Here is a 14991-nt window from a genome sequence, read left to right as displayed (position 1 = left end):
AGAAGATCAGATTCAACAATAAAGCCAGACACAACCCCCAAACAAACCTCTTTTGAGGCTAAATCCGTACTTTTATGTAATTATTTTTTAGAAAGGGCCGCCAGCGCACTGGTCACCTGTTTGTTTCAACTTTTGAATGGTGAGCACCCAGAGGCTCTCAGGAGGTATTTTCACATGTAGTGGCACAATACTGTGGCCGGATGCCACAATGCCAAGTCTTTCTGTGGAAATTGAAATTCTGAGTAAGCTGAGAGATAAGAGGTGTTTTGAGCAAATGTGACAATCACAAGAAGTCTGTACCTGTTTCTATGTAGCATTAAAATGTTCAACTTCCTCTCAGATTATTCACCAGTTAATTTTCTTTAGTGAATTATTCTGCTCTTTTTTTGCCAGTGCTGTTTCATCATACTCATCTATTTTGTACAGAAATTACTTTTTATACTCTTTACTTCGTACGAAAAGAAAAAAAAAATCCAAGACGGAGGTAGGAAGGTAGTTGTGGAGGTGAGTTTAATATAAAATGTTTACAGCTAATTCTTTTCTCACTATTATCTTGTAGCAACGACATCTTAATAAATGGTTTGTTCATTAAGCATATGGAATATTATTATATCATATATGGTTTGTATTTTCAACAATAAAGTTCATAAAGATTATTCTGTTCCTGTGAGTGTTGTATTTATCCTACATGTCCTACACTTTTATTGACACTAGATGGTGGTAGAGATCAAGGGAGAGTAAAATACATGATGCCAGAAAGTAGTTCAGGGACAATTAACTACTGGATTAAGCTAACATTTTGGTTCAGGACTGGGTTCAAGTTGAACACACACAGAAAGCCTTGTGATATATTATATATGACACACACACCTTGAGCAAGAATGACCTCATGAAATAATTGAGGGACAACAACTCAGGTAAATGGTAAGTTTATTACACAAAGTAGACGAAAGGCTCAATTTAAGGTGATTCAAATAATTACTACAACTTGTATGGAAACCAAGAGACCTGAGTTGGAACATGGGCAATAACAACATCATCACTATCTACTGAAAGGATAACGGGTTAATTAAGAGTCTGAAGCAAAGTCAGCTTTTACCCACAGTTTTGCCAAGCGAGAGTCAAAAGTGTGTTAAGTATTATGAGAATATTCTTTTTCTTTTTAATTACAGCTATGCAGCAAATAAAAATGGAGCTCACTGTGAAATAGGAGGATTATTTACATTTAATGAAATGACCTACAACTCGACAGTTAACGTCGCACTAATCGCGCAGAGTATGTTACAGCGTGAGAATCTGAACTGGCTCTGCTACCAGTGTACGCTATCAGCCAGCCGCCTCCTGTAAAATATACTGCAGTCACACTTTAACAGCAGGCCATCGCATCTACAGTGTCCGCCAGACTGTATGATATCATGGCCATAAATTAGCTCAGAATCCTCTATGAGGCAACAGCAGCGGGTGGGAGAAAGCTGGCTTAGAGGGAGCGTCGAGAGAAAGACAGAGAAAGTAAGACGGAGTCAGTGTTTACTGGCGTACGAGCCTCTCCTCCCAACATGAATTCTTTCCATGTTTCATCACTGCCCGCTTGCCCGTACGCAAATGGCTGCGGAGGGAGGCTGAATCACCTCCTGATGTCATTTCCTTAACTTTCACTCACAATCAGACTGAGAAACAACATGGTCTCGGACATGACGGGCTTCAACGTACACAGCATATAGTCTAGTGGTGTATGTACATCACTAACGTTGCCACGTTAACGGGCCTCAAACAACGGAGATAAGGCCTCCTACTGGAAAAGCAACAAGCGGGGAGCGTTAGCTTGTTCGGTGAACGGAGTAAAAACTGCAGTCACATTTGGTCCTGCTGGATTTTGTGGAGCAGAAATCATTTTCACAGCATGTTTCAAGTCAGTGCCGGAGCAAATACTGCCAGACGGGAAAAGAAGTAATCAGTGTAATCAACAGACAAAACAAGCACGGGGCCTTCAGAATCATTTAGCAGACGTGTGGAGGCATTGTACCGTATATTTGAGGAAAAAACTGAGAGCTTGGTTCATATAATTCATATAATACTGAAAGGTTGGCACACTATGTCTTTCTTATTAGAAGCCAGTCACCCCTTCCCATATGGATCTATGAAAGGGTTACCAGAGGGGATGCAAAATGGCTGGCAACAACCTAAGGCTCTTGTAGCATCACTTAGCAGCTTACAGTCGGCTTTTCCAGCTGGCGGCAAGTATTGAGAATGAGTTTAAAAACAAAAACAACACAAAACCCTACTGGACGATAAATAGCAATGATCAGTAAGCTAAAGTAACAGTGCCTCAGGTCTCAGTGGCAGAACTTTCAATATCATTCAGATAATCTTAACAATTCACAAAAATAATACCGTGATCATACCACAATTACGTAACTCTTTTCAAAAATGCACTTCTAAAGAATGAGTTAACATCCTAGAAGTCATATCTTCTCCTAAATATAGGATGGAGCTGGCGGCTTTGAAATATAGCTTAGCACCAACTGTGAAGAAAAAGTTTAACATTCAAGTTTGAAAACAAAATGGCAAGTATTACTTGTTTCCTCCTCGAAAAATACAGTTCTTGGGAAAAAAAAAGAGTAATTCTGTTGTAAAACATAAGCAAAATTAGATCACAGTTCAAATGGTGCACATAAACAATATAAATCAACTGTTTTTAGGCGACTGTTAGGTGTGTAATTTGTAAATCTGCAGTGCAATGTTTTACTTGACAGTGGCAGCAATGATCATGTATCAGACCCACCTAGTTCTCTTGTCTCTGATCTGTGTGGCTGTCTCAAAGGCATATAAGGCATACAAACAAATCAAGGATTAGACTCGAAGGGAGGAACTCGGCGTGGCTCATGGTTTACTCCTCTTCTGTTTAAGAGATCAGATCTTCCCTCATCACATCATTAATTAATTAGAGCAGTGTGTAGACTGAAGTCAAATAAGGATTAACGAATTTGCTCTTTAGCTTTTTATGGCATACAGCCGAATCAAGAGGAAAATAAAACAAACTATTCAGACTATTCTTAGGAGACACACATAATCTGTCACTAATTAAGAGTTTTATCAGCTGAGCTATTCACACACTTTAAGACCCTTTAATATAATTTATTGGCTTGAAAAAGGGAAACCAAATGACTCCCTTTAATTAATAAACGCTTTGTCTCTCAGCAACATCAAGCTTGCCTATCTCTTCTCTAAGTGCCAGGATAGTTTTGTTAAACCTCCAGATCCATGCTGATCAGATACCGGCTCCGCTTGGTCAGCATGCACTGAGAGAGCCCTAGCGGGCGCGCTCAGATGTTGGCCTTCTTGTTGATGAGTACAGAGCAGCATGTGAGGGCTCCATCCACTTTGACCTTCTCCAAATTGGACACGGGGATCAGCATGTGGTCCTTCAACTTCTCAAACACCTGCAAAGAAAACACGCAAAGACAAGCGTATCAGTGGAAAAGCTGACATCCTGCCTTTTTTTTTTAAAGAATGATTTTGAATTATTTACACAAATACTGAAAATCGTGTGACATGTATGACTATGGCTATTTACATTAATGAAATAATAGAATGCAAAGTGTGTTAGTAAGTCGTCTTAAATTAGCCCATTACCATCCTAACTTTTTTCTAAGCAACACACAAAAAAGGAAGTAGCCTTGGTCCATGATGAAGAGTCTTCATCCATGCTAGTGGGGCTGTGCGCTTTTGTTTTACGATATAAATTTAATGTCAACACGCTAATGTTGCTAATGGCACCTTAACTTATAAGTTAATTAGCATAATTCAAAGAGGTCAGTGTTGAGTACAAGAGTCTACAGACATACTAGTGATGCTGAGAGCTACATGCTAACATTAAAATGTTACTATTCTGTTTTAGAAACTTGAATTAGCACATTAACATAACATTTGCTAATTAATACAAAACATTAAATAGCCTTGGTCCAATCTATAGCTATGCTATAGATATGCTGGTACTGTGAGCTAAATGCTAATGTCAGTGTGTCTAGTGCCCTGTTTTCATCATGTAGATTAGATTAGATAGTTAGCACAAAACAGAAAGTAGTCTGTTGCTAAAGCTAATGGTCACTGGTTTTATAGGTATTTGGACACTAACCAAAATATTGGAACAGAGCATGACACTGGAGCTATTATAACACAAATACTGAAAGCCAGATATCACTGTGAACATATATGACTATGGCTATTAACATTAATGAAATAATCAAATGAAAAGTAGTGTTTGTCATGCGAACATCTGTTCATTCAACACCCACTGTTAGAGGAATTGACCGGTACAGCCGCAAATTCTTCAGCATGTACAACTCAACATGCAGTAGTTAAATGTGGAGCAGGAACTTATGCAATGCCTGCGTTTGTTTATTCGACTTGTCAACTTGTAATTTTCGATGATATAAAAGCCCTGCAGAGGGACACAAAATGTGAAGGCGGAGAACAAGTATTCAAGGTTTCCCGGTCTCCCGGCAAAATCTATATAAAAAAGATGGGAGTGAGAACTATTACAACATTCTCAAAAGACCCTTGTAAAGCGGTGTGTCACCCTGTGGACATTTTCCAGAAGAAAACCAGTGTTTTCCGACCACACTTCCAAACCAGGATATTTTTCTCTTGCTTCAACCCTGCTGTGATACAGAGTGGGGCCTTGTGGCACAGCCAGAGGGGCCAGCTGAACGCATTTTTATCTCATGATGCAATTTGGTTGACAAAGCCTCCGGTGATTCGCATATCTAACGGCACCACACTGAGGTGAATTATAACTTGATTTATTTCTGTGCTACTTTTAATAATGTAGGCAAGAGTAAAACTCAGAGCTCCATTTAAATCATTTAGACAATATTCAGCTCCACCACTCTTATACCGCTTTAAAAATGATGGTGTTGCATACTTCCAAAGATTTCTCACATAACTCCTTTTCTGAAATGGTGTCGGCAAACTTTTGCCACAGTCAACACTGTGGCTGCCTGTAAGCATGAAACTTTTACTATATAGCACAAAACACAAGCCATTTTGAAAACACTAGTCTACGGCCATGCTAGAGATGCTGTGTGGTACATGCTAACATCAGTGTGTTATTAAGCAGTTCTATCATCTTAAATAATCCTAACTTTTTCTCTAATTAACATACAAAAAAGAAAGCAGCCTTGGTCCATGATGAAAACAAGAGTCTTCATCCATGCTAATGCTGCTTTTGCTAATGTGGTGAAAACAAGAGTCTACAGACTAACATAACACTTGCTAATCCATAGCTATGCTATTGGTACTGTGAGATAAATGCTAACGTCAGTGTGCCAAGCAGGCTGTTTTCATCAGTTCATCAGATAGTTATCACAAAACAGAAAGCAGTCTGCAGCTAAAGCTAATGGTCATTGGTTTCGTAAGTATTTGGCCACTAACCAAAATATTGGAACAAAGCATGAAATTGGAGCCAGATTATTAAGTTGATGCTGAGAAAAATTAAATGAATATGTGCAGGATAGTTAATCCAACAGCTGTAGACACCGTTTGATTCTCATAGTTGTCAGATGGTATTATCTGGGTACCACAAACGCGCGTAACAAATTTAATAACAGTCAAAAGAAACCAAAATGAAACTGAGATCCCCGAAGTCAGAAAGATTCCTTGTTTGGGAAACATTATAGCCTGTATTTCATATTGGACCAAAGCGTTGGACCAACCAAGCAACACTGCCACCCAAAAAAATCTGCAACATATAATCAGAAGGATAACTCTTTAAACTTTTACATAACTCTTCCAAAACATCAGTAAATCCCCTGCTGTTTATAGCGCAGCCACATCCAAAGTGTCTCTTTCTGATCATTTCCAGCCAAGATCTCATTACTGCAGCTGAGATTTATATGTTGGGTCAGGGTGGTAAGATCTCACACAGCAGGGGCTGCTATGTTTCCCTGGACCCTTTGTCTGCTCAGATTCTTGATCTCGGAACAGCCCTCCTGCGCGGTTGCCACTGCCAACCATTAAAGTTGCCTCATCTCCACCCCCTCCGACCCCACAAATCCTCTCTCATGACCCCCTGCTTTGCTAATGCGGAACTCTTATATAACTTGACGAGGAAACTAAAAATAGACAGGAGATTAGGACTGACAATGTTTAGACTTAGAAAGCAGCAGACATCTTGCTGTGTGTCTCGGCAATTGTGCTGACAAATCTCTACATCTCACTGGAGGAACAAGCAACAAGTTCCCCCGGGAAAAATGTACTCGCTCTAGACATGATAGTCTGATATACTGCCCCTGCTATTTTACTGCTTGTGTTATGTCTTGCACTATTAATATTTTTCCGCTTTCTTTAAGCTACAGTTTCTTGCAAATGCTTGTTTAGGGCCAAAACTGAGTTGCAAGCCAATTTCTGGTGGGCTTTAACCTTTTAAAGGGAACAGTTTCATGGAACATACATTTCTCAAATGCTGCTCCAAATGTTCAGTTAGAAGGTGCTACCAGAGCAGGAAGCGTAATATACACAAACAGATTTTATTATGCCCAAGTTGAATTCCCTCCCCTTAATCTTCCTGGAAAAAATTTACTCTTTGACGTGAATATAAGTCCAAAGACGCATAATTTAGTGAATTCTTCCTTCTAAAAATAGCTGGCGGAGGTTGGGGTTTTAACCACAGAGTACATTTTGAGGTCTGAGCAATGTCTCTGCAGATTGTAGGTTGCCAGGTTCAATCCTGTGAGAAATCTCCTGACTTGTTGTGATGTGGAGCGACCCAAAAGAATCTAAATAACATAGTTACTGCTCAGCCTGCCCAAACCCCAGCAAAGTGAGACAATAACACGCCATTCATGTGAGGCTACTGGAGAAAATGGGTGAAAGGCAGATCTAGCTGATACACTGCATGTAGGTAGGTTACTGTATGTTTTAGGGATATTTTATTAACATGTACTGTAAGTACTGCATGTGAGCTTCTTATAGTTAAGTCTTATAAGGACTTAAACATAACAAACTTAATTATTATTAGTGGCTATGACAGCATTCAGTTGAAAAGTGTTTTTGTCCCATAAAAAAAGAAAGTTGAACATGCATCAGCATGGCAGAAACCATCCTTGAAAAAAATGTATTTTAGTGTTTTAGTTCCCATCCACTAATGAATCTTATGACCTATACTGCAGCCAGTCACCAGGGGGAGCTCCACTTGCTTTGGCTTCACTTTGGACTGTCTTGATGATTTGTCCAATAATGAATCTCCTAATAGCTGTGATCTGGTATAAATATTTACAGATCACAGGAGGTTGTTAACTTTGCCTGTATGCCGTTTGGTGCTTGGCAGGCACATTACATATTAGATTATAGTACAATATTGGTACGTATTAACCAGGCTGCTGATGAGAGTGGGAGGATTAAACCACATCAGTAAAGCTGCAGCCGTGAAACCAAAACAATCGGTTAAATGCCATCTTTATCATTTGTTGTGGGTTCAGCATTACAGTACAAAGTCACATCTTTCTCATATAAGTTGACATTTGACTCACTGTTCATATATATATAAATGTCTATTAACCCGAGTTCTGAGAAATGAGCACCTGATGTATTTTTTCACAAGACCTCAGTGTCTGGCTCCCAGTCTGTGTCTGAGTCATGTCCACAAAAGGTCATTTCAAATCTAACTGCAGGTTTCTTTGTTTAAAACAAACAAAAAAAAACAGGCTGCGGTAAGCCTCCGGTGGTTTGTATATAAAACACAGGTTTTGTAGGGTTTTCTTCACGGGCTTGAGGTCTGGACAAGGCGGAGAGCAGCAAAGATAAGTGCTCTTTAAATATAAAACCGCTGAACCACACTAGCTGTCCTGACGGTGGTCCTTCCTCCCAAAGGTGTAACACCTCAGGACTGTAGAGGAATGCGCGATCGTGTGAGCTGAGCATTTACCTTAGCACTCTCCGGAAACTCCTCTGCTGTGCAGTGCAGAAGAACATGGCCCTTGCTGGGCAGGTTCATGTAGATGCAGTTGGCGGCGAGGTCGTCCGGCACCGTCAGCTTGTCATAGCGGTGGTCGCTCATTTGCTGCATGATCTGCAGAATCAGAGAGGGAACACAGACAGGAAACAGACATTGAGGTAAATAAACAGCGCTCCCATACGAGTCCATGTGATGTACAGAAAGACAGACACAAAGCCGTTATTCAGACTATCACAGTCAGAGCCAGGGCTGCAATACCAAACGCAGCGCCACATCCTCTAGCCGGCCAAACAACTCTGGGCGCTTTGGTGGGGGAGGGGGAGGAGGGGGGGCTTAATGGAGAACACAGGAGCAGACAGACATTCTTTCTCAGCAGATGTCATGTTATTTATGTAATCTGAAAGAGCTCAAGGTGGGACGGGCTGCGGGGGGAGCAGGCGCTCGTGTTGCCAAGTGGAAGTCGGGAGGTGAGGATGTTATGACCAGACCAGAGGCAGGTGCCTGTTAATGTTTATGAGCAGAACATCTGCAGACGGATACCTCCGAGACAAGGAGGGGAGGTGGAAAGCTAGTAAAAAAAAAAAAAAAAAATCATAAGTGTCAACATTTAGAAAAGGTATTTTGAAAAGTGAGATTTTCCCCATGCCTGTTAGTCTGTTATTTTCTCTCTCCAACTCCTTCTCTTTGTCCTTTCTGCTGCCTATTGTCTCCGTCTTTAATCACTGGGATTCTGAGTTGGCCGACGACCAACTATTAGCAATCGAAATGTCAACATTGCAGAACAAGACGCAAGTTCTTATTGACAAATGCCACCCACACCGCATCCAAAAGATGTGACGTCTACTTGACGTACTCAAAGGCTTGAGAGAGGGAATATGATGACACACAACTGCAAATGTGGGAGGAAAATGGTTTGAGAGCACAATGGGCTTTGTGGCTGACAAAGTTTTTATTTAATTTCCCACCGACAAGCTCCACAGCAACAGGGGGGACCGGGATTTACGGAGTCAGGAAAAACCAATCCCTCCGAGGGCCACGCAGAAATATGCAATGCTTTGTACAATATCACATATGAATAAGCTCAACATGCTTTTTCGTGTAGTAATCCATTATCGAATGATCCAACTGAACAGCAAAATACGCTGCAAGTACTTTGTTCGGGCTTTCCTGGGAAAATCTGTTCAGCACACAGGAGGTGACAGATTTTATGTTTCTGGCAGCAGCAACGGTACTCACGCGGAATAAATAGGCGAACAATTGTGGGGTTAGCATGAGCAGTAAATCCCGTCACTGGACAGAAAGCTTAAGGAAAAAGTTGTCACAGGCTCATTGTCAAGGATGAGTGATCTCTCAAGAAGTGGAGCGCAGAACAAACACAGGTAATGAGCCGTTTGTACCGACGGCGTTAAAAAACAAATAGCTATAGGACAGTGGAGTAAACTAATACTTTTACACACCTAATATCGATAACTAAAAAAAAAAAAAAATCCATTACATTAACCTAATGGCAGATGGAAATGTGCAGGGCAGCAGAGCGTAGCGCAGGCGGCGCGTGCACATATGTACGTCTGCACTGTATGTGTGCAACCAGACACATTCCCAGGTCACTTGTGGGCGTGTTTCGTGACTGCATCAGCCCTAAATGAAAATACTCCCGTCCATGTGCGTGACCGCCGACCCCGTCTCTCCCACACAGGGGGATTAAGAGCTGGTAGAAGGTAGAACAAACGTCGACTCCACCAAAGATCACAGTCGTTCTGGCTTCACTATTAATTTTTTTTTTTTTTTTTTTTTTCTTCTTTGAAGTGAAAATAAAGGGCAGGAGGTTTTCGGGATGTGAGGAAAACATCCTACTGCAAGATATAATCACGCACAATTCATGTAAAGTCCTGTTCCGTGAAATTTGATTAAATGCTTTAAAAAGTTCATATGACTAATGGAAACAGTCCATGTAAGACCAGATGAGATGTTTTATTATATTCAAATCTTGAGGTCCTGAACTGTTCAAAACAAAGGGGGAAAATGGAGAGCCAAGGCTTTTACACAGTCATCCTGGCTTTCGACCAACAGTAAATCTACAGCAAATCAACAGTGACTTAATCCTGGACAACAGCCGAGGTCCAGTTAATACGCAGAGTGGTAACTGGGCAGCGAAATGTGCTCAGTCAGAGCTGCTAAAACAAAATATTTACTGGAAGGTAATAAAATCCTCCCTTGGGCAATGACAATCTCGACCAGTTAACACAGAAAACCCTGACAATTTACTGGGCCCGATTTCTTCCATTGGGTTAATCAGCATAATCTGAGCTTTTGGCTCCTGGTTGGAATATTTATAATGCCAACTTTAGCAGAACTCTCCCGGGGAGCTTTTAAAAGTTTTACAATACTTCTTTTCACTGAGCAGCTTGTACAAGATAAACCCCGCTCGGGGGATGAGTCCAAATCCAGAGAGGAAATGAGACTGAAATAACTTCCTGTTGATGTACCAGACATGTTTGTTATTTCTTCTTGACAGACACGTCACTGTGGAAATATTATTGGACTATATGGAGCGTTTATTGCTGCGCCCGTAGGTGTCCAGCAGAACATGATGTAATATGGGAGAATGAAGGAAATGGAAGTTAGCACATCTCCGGTAACACACAGAAAAAATATTATTCAGGACAGCGACTCGAAACAATTCACGTTGCTCATGTTTTTTTCCACATTATGCTCTTATATATTATATTATTATTATATATACGTCTACTGACTTTCATGATCACCCAAATGACAAATGACACAATTTAATGGTAGGTAGGGGGACACCTCAATAGAGTTCTATTTCTCAAATACTTTCCTAAATTTGTCCCATTATAGAACCACATGTTTATTTAGAGCCTTACTTACAGACTGACGGCTTTTTTTTCCACAGCAAAATTTAATCACATTGAGATTTAAGGCTTGATTCAGGCAAATGGGTGAAACAACGGTAAACGAGGCAAACCGTTAGCACGTTAGCAATGTTACTGCAGACTTGTAGCATTTAAAAAAAAATGCTACTTTGGATATGAATGTAGTGCGTCACGAATAGTTTAAATTACGTATGTAAACTAAGGCTTCATTCAAAAACTCAGCTCCAATTCAGAAACTGCACCGAAATTGTGAAATCAGCTGAGGCCTTGATTCTGACTCATCACAAACAAAGAAATTGCTCCAAAGTAGCTCACCAATCAGTTGTTTAAATAACGCCTCTCATCATAAACTTCATTTTCAAAGTCCTATTTTTGTCCATCACTTGTGTGTGTGCGTGTGTGTGCTCATCCGGGAACACGGCCTTCACTCTGTTGTCACCTCAGTATTTATAAAGCGTGTGAGCATCCTTGAGGTGGAGATAAAAAAAAACAAAAAAAACCCTGACCAGCAGAGGGATATGAGCTCATGAATCAAAAAAAGGCTGAGCAAAGGGGCGAGTGGTGAGCTCAGGGCCTGCCGGGGAGTCCACTGTAGGGAGGGAGCAGTGTGAAAGAGCGCAGGGAGTGTGCACCGCAAGCCTCTGACGGAGGCCGTATTTTGGGATGATGACTTCATGAGCGAGCTTGGCAGTGACAGCGACAGATGGATGACGAAATCCATCCGGTCAACGTGCATTCCTGACCCGGGGGGAGCTGCGGTAAACACATGCGTAAACGTATACATGTCCGGAACGCTGGGCCTTCCCGAGCAAAAACCAAACCCTCTATAGTGTTTTACGAGTTGAAGTGAATCCTATAATAAATCAGTTCCGACCCTGCTCTCTTCCTATCCTACGGCAGCGAAATATATCTCTCTGAGGACAAACTCAATTAGCCGGGCTCCGACTTTAATTTGTACAAAGTGTCTTTGTTCCAAGGGTACACAGACAATGAGCCTCATTGCCGTGAGGAGCCGCATCCACCTCCAAAACAAGCAGTTTGAATTCATTAAAACTGCATTCATAAGATCCCACTCCCCCCACAAAGAGAACATTACCCAATTACAAATCCAGGGTTGTTAAAAGCCCTTTACAACGGGAGCTAATTGCTGCAAGAGAGGGTGACGTAAGCCGTAATTAGAAAGCGAGCACTCTGTCATTAAGCCTCACTATCGGCCACTCCTCGCTCCCAGTAGCTAATTACTGGGGTGATCAAACAGGCGGGAATCTTAATGATGCCGGGATATAGAATTAATTGGCTCGTGCGCTTGCGCGTTGATGTATTTCAGAAAGAGAAACCAACAAGTCTAACTTTAAGGTGTTTGGTGGTCAAGTTTTAATTGTGCCCGAGACCCACAAAGTGACGTTTACTCCACTTAAGACAACCCTGATGAGTGCCTGGCCAGTAGGGGGAGACATCACACTGAGAGGAAAATGCCAAATCTGCCACAGAAGATCCATCAAGGCCAAGGGTGTATGTACTCCTGTGCAAGTCCTCATACTTATGTAATTATATATACAGTGTGTGTGCTGTGTAAATAGATATTGTGCTGCCTTTCAGTCATGTGTACCACTAAAAAAAAAAGCAGAAAAACAGTTCACATGATGATGTCTGGGAATTTTTGGAGATAATTCCATCAGAGGGATGGGCTGAGATTTATTACTCTCTTGGTGTAAACGACCAATCCGTCTCTGTCAGGGGCTGAGCTGCCTCCTCTTTATGTCCCAGCATCCCGTGGGTGTCTGTTGTTGCAACGCAGCTCCGATCGATCCAGACGCCTTTAATGCGGTAATGAGCTCAAGCTGTTTAATGGAAGGACAATGCCTCGGTAATTGAAGCTGGAGTGCGAGCGCCGGGGGCAGTCACCGCAGATTAGCTCAGAATATGAATTAATGAAGGAGGATTAAGGTGACAGGTGGTTTTAATGCGTCTGCAGTGGGAAGCTGTAAGTATGGGAGCCGACGCCGAATCCACACGTGCCATGTTCTGTCTTGTAGTGTTATTCTTGCTGAATACTTTGCAGAGCATGAAAAAAAAAAAAAAAACGGGATCAAGCCAGGAGTCAAAATGAATCCGCTGCGTCAACGTGCGTCACCGTAATGAAAACAGGGCCAACAAATTGGTTCAAAGGTTTCCATGACTACAGCTTGGGAAAGGATAGCCATTGTGTACATACGTAACAGACACAAACAGACGCGCACACACAAAGCTCCGTACTTTGAGGGCTTTCTGCGCTGGCTCGCTGGAGCCGATGACAATGAGGCCCGGTCCTCCCATGCTGCAGAAGCTCTTCAGGTGCAGTCCTTCCAGCACAGGCACGGTAGAAACAGCGTAGTCCTGGAAAACACAAATTGCATATCATAAGCTCTTTGATGCTGGCACAGTGTTTCGTCATTTACTGATAACGGCATGTAGACAACGAAATATTGCTCCGTGCAAATTCTCCTCTTTCAGATATAACAGTTCACAGTCTTTCTCTCAGGCCACATTACGCTACAGATTAATTACAGATTGTGATATACCGTCATTTATTAAAGATTCAAAGAGCACAGTGGCAATCTGCGCAGTATCATCATTAGATGGGAGCTGAAGTGGCATTTAAATTGAGTAGTTCAGGGACGGAAACAGCAGGAGTGTCTGAGAGGTGATGTCACGGGACTCAGGGCTCATGGGGAAATTACAGAGCAACTAGAAGAGGCCTGATTTGTGACGCTTTCCCTGGCTGCAGGATGTCTGCATACCAAATGTCTTCGTTAAAGGTGTTACGAAAACACGGGTTATATAAAAACAGTGCTCTCAATCTTGAAATAGTTTCAGTAACACCTAACCTTGGCTGCTGATTGTGTTTCAGAGAGCGACTAGAACTTAATGACTCTCTACAACGTAGGTCTTCAACAGGGGGTCCGCGACCCCTAGGGGATCCGTGGAGGTACTGCAGGAAGGGTGGCAAAATCTTTGGTTGATTAGACATTTTATATATATATATTATTTACCCCCACAATTTCCTCCCACAAATTTAAATTTCCCTAAATACACAACATGAATCCAACATATTTTATAAATGGAGACAGAAGACATTATCTGTCAGTCAGCACTTCGCTCATTCACCCGATACAGGTGCTGTCTCAACAGCGAACCGTTTCGCAGAGGGCCACACTACCCAAGACCACAGTAGGCCCCGCCCCTATCGCTGCTGAACCAATCACAAGGTCGCATATTACACTCTGGCTCTGTCAGGTTCCCTGCAGTTGGTCAAGAGCCTATTCAGTCCCCAGGTGAAATCCCAGATGCAAGCTGCAAAATTTGCATAAGAGAAGCTTACAGCACAGCTCGCTCCCATCGACATTCATCCAAGGTTAGAAGTTGTGCGCTTCTCCTCAGGGTCAGACATCTCACTAATTTCTGTGCTGTGCTGGCCTGAAAAACACTGAAGACTACTGATCTACAACATATCATATCCACTATTACAAGTCTCAAGACACTGTAAAACATCCAGTTATTATTTATTAATAATAGGTCATTTTTTTCTTTCATAGGACTGCGTTAGTGGGGTTTGATCAGCAATACAGACGTCAACCCTTCCACTGCCTTTAACTCTGATTTGCCCTTGGATAACATGTTTTTCTGTCCAACCGTTTAGAAAAGTAATTTCAAAAAGATGAACAAAGGAGTCTTATTAAATCACATGCACAGTCGAAGCCAGTGCTCATGTAACTACAAACTCCTCACTTCACTCTCCGGACCAGGAGGTAAAAACAGCATTCGTCTGCATCCACACTGACAGAAATACAGCCCACATTTACAGAACAGGATCATATGTGTGGTGCTCTATAGGGCCCATATTTAACTCCAGAACCCAACAGTTGATTTTGGACTAACCCCTTGATTAAAAACTTTAGCAAAAGCCACCGTCGCTGCGAGACTTAAAGCCTGGAGTCCATATTTTAAGAATTACAGCAGGGCCGTTTAAAAACAACATTATTTTCCACTTTTAAAGTTGATTGATTGAGCATTTTATGGAAGAACTCACACTTGTGAGAACTGCTAAAGCCAGAGTGTAGTCGTAGAGCGGTGTGTGAACCTCGAAGAGATACCGAGCTTTAA

At 41.8% G+C, this 14991-nt stretch overlaps 1 protein-coding gene across 1 annotated transcript in view; it reads right to left on the bottom strand.

Moving 5' to 3' along the window:
- Nucleotides 1-913: 913 nt before the first annotated feature.
- The window catches only part of ddah1 (dimethylarginine dimethylaminohydrolase 1), an 80491-nt gene continuing 66413 nt past the window's right edge, over nucleotides 914-14991 (bottom strand). The window contains exons 5-7 of the mRNA XM_047588171.1: nucleotides 13105-13224; nucleotides 7925-8068; nucleotides 914-3440 (exon numbers count right to left, since the gene is read on the bottom strand). Coding sequence (XP_047444127.1) covers nucleotides 3324-3440; nucleotides 7925-8068; nucleotides 13105-13224 — 381 coding nt within the window. The 3' untranslated portion in view covers nucleotides 914-3323. The remainder of the gene's footprint in view (nucleotides 3441-7924; nucleotides 8069-13104; nucleotides 13225-14991) is intronic.

This window comes from Mugil cephalus, chromosome 6, assembly GCF_022458985.1.
Source record: "Mugil cephalus isolate CIBA_MC_2020 chromosome 6, CIBA_Mcephalus_1.1, whole genome shotgun sequence".
Classification (NCBI taxonomy): domain Eukaryota; kingdom Metazoa; phylum Chordata; class Actinopteri; order Mugiliformes; family Mugilidae; genus Mugil; species Mugil cephalus.
The sequence above is the reverse complement of the archived record's forward strand: the minus strand, read 5'-3'. Positions and strand labels throughout refer to the sequence as shown.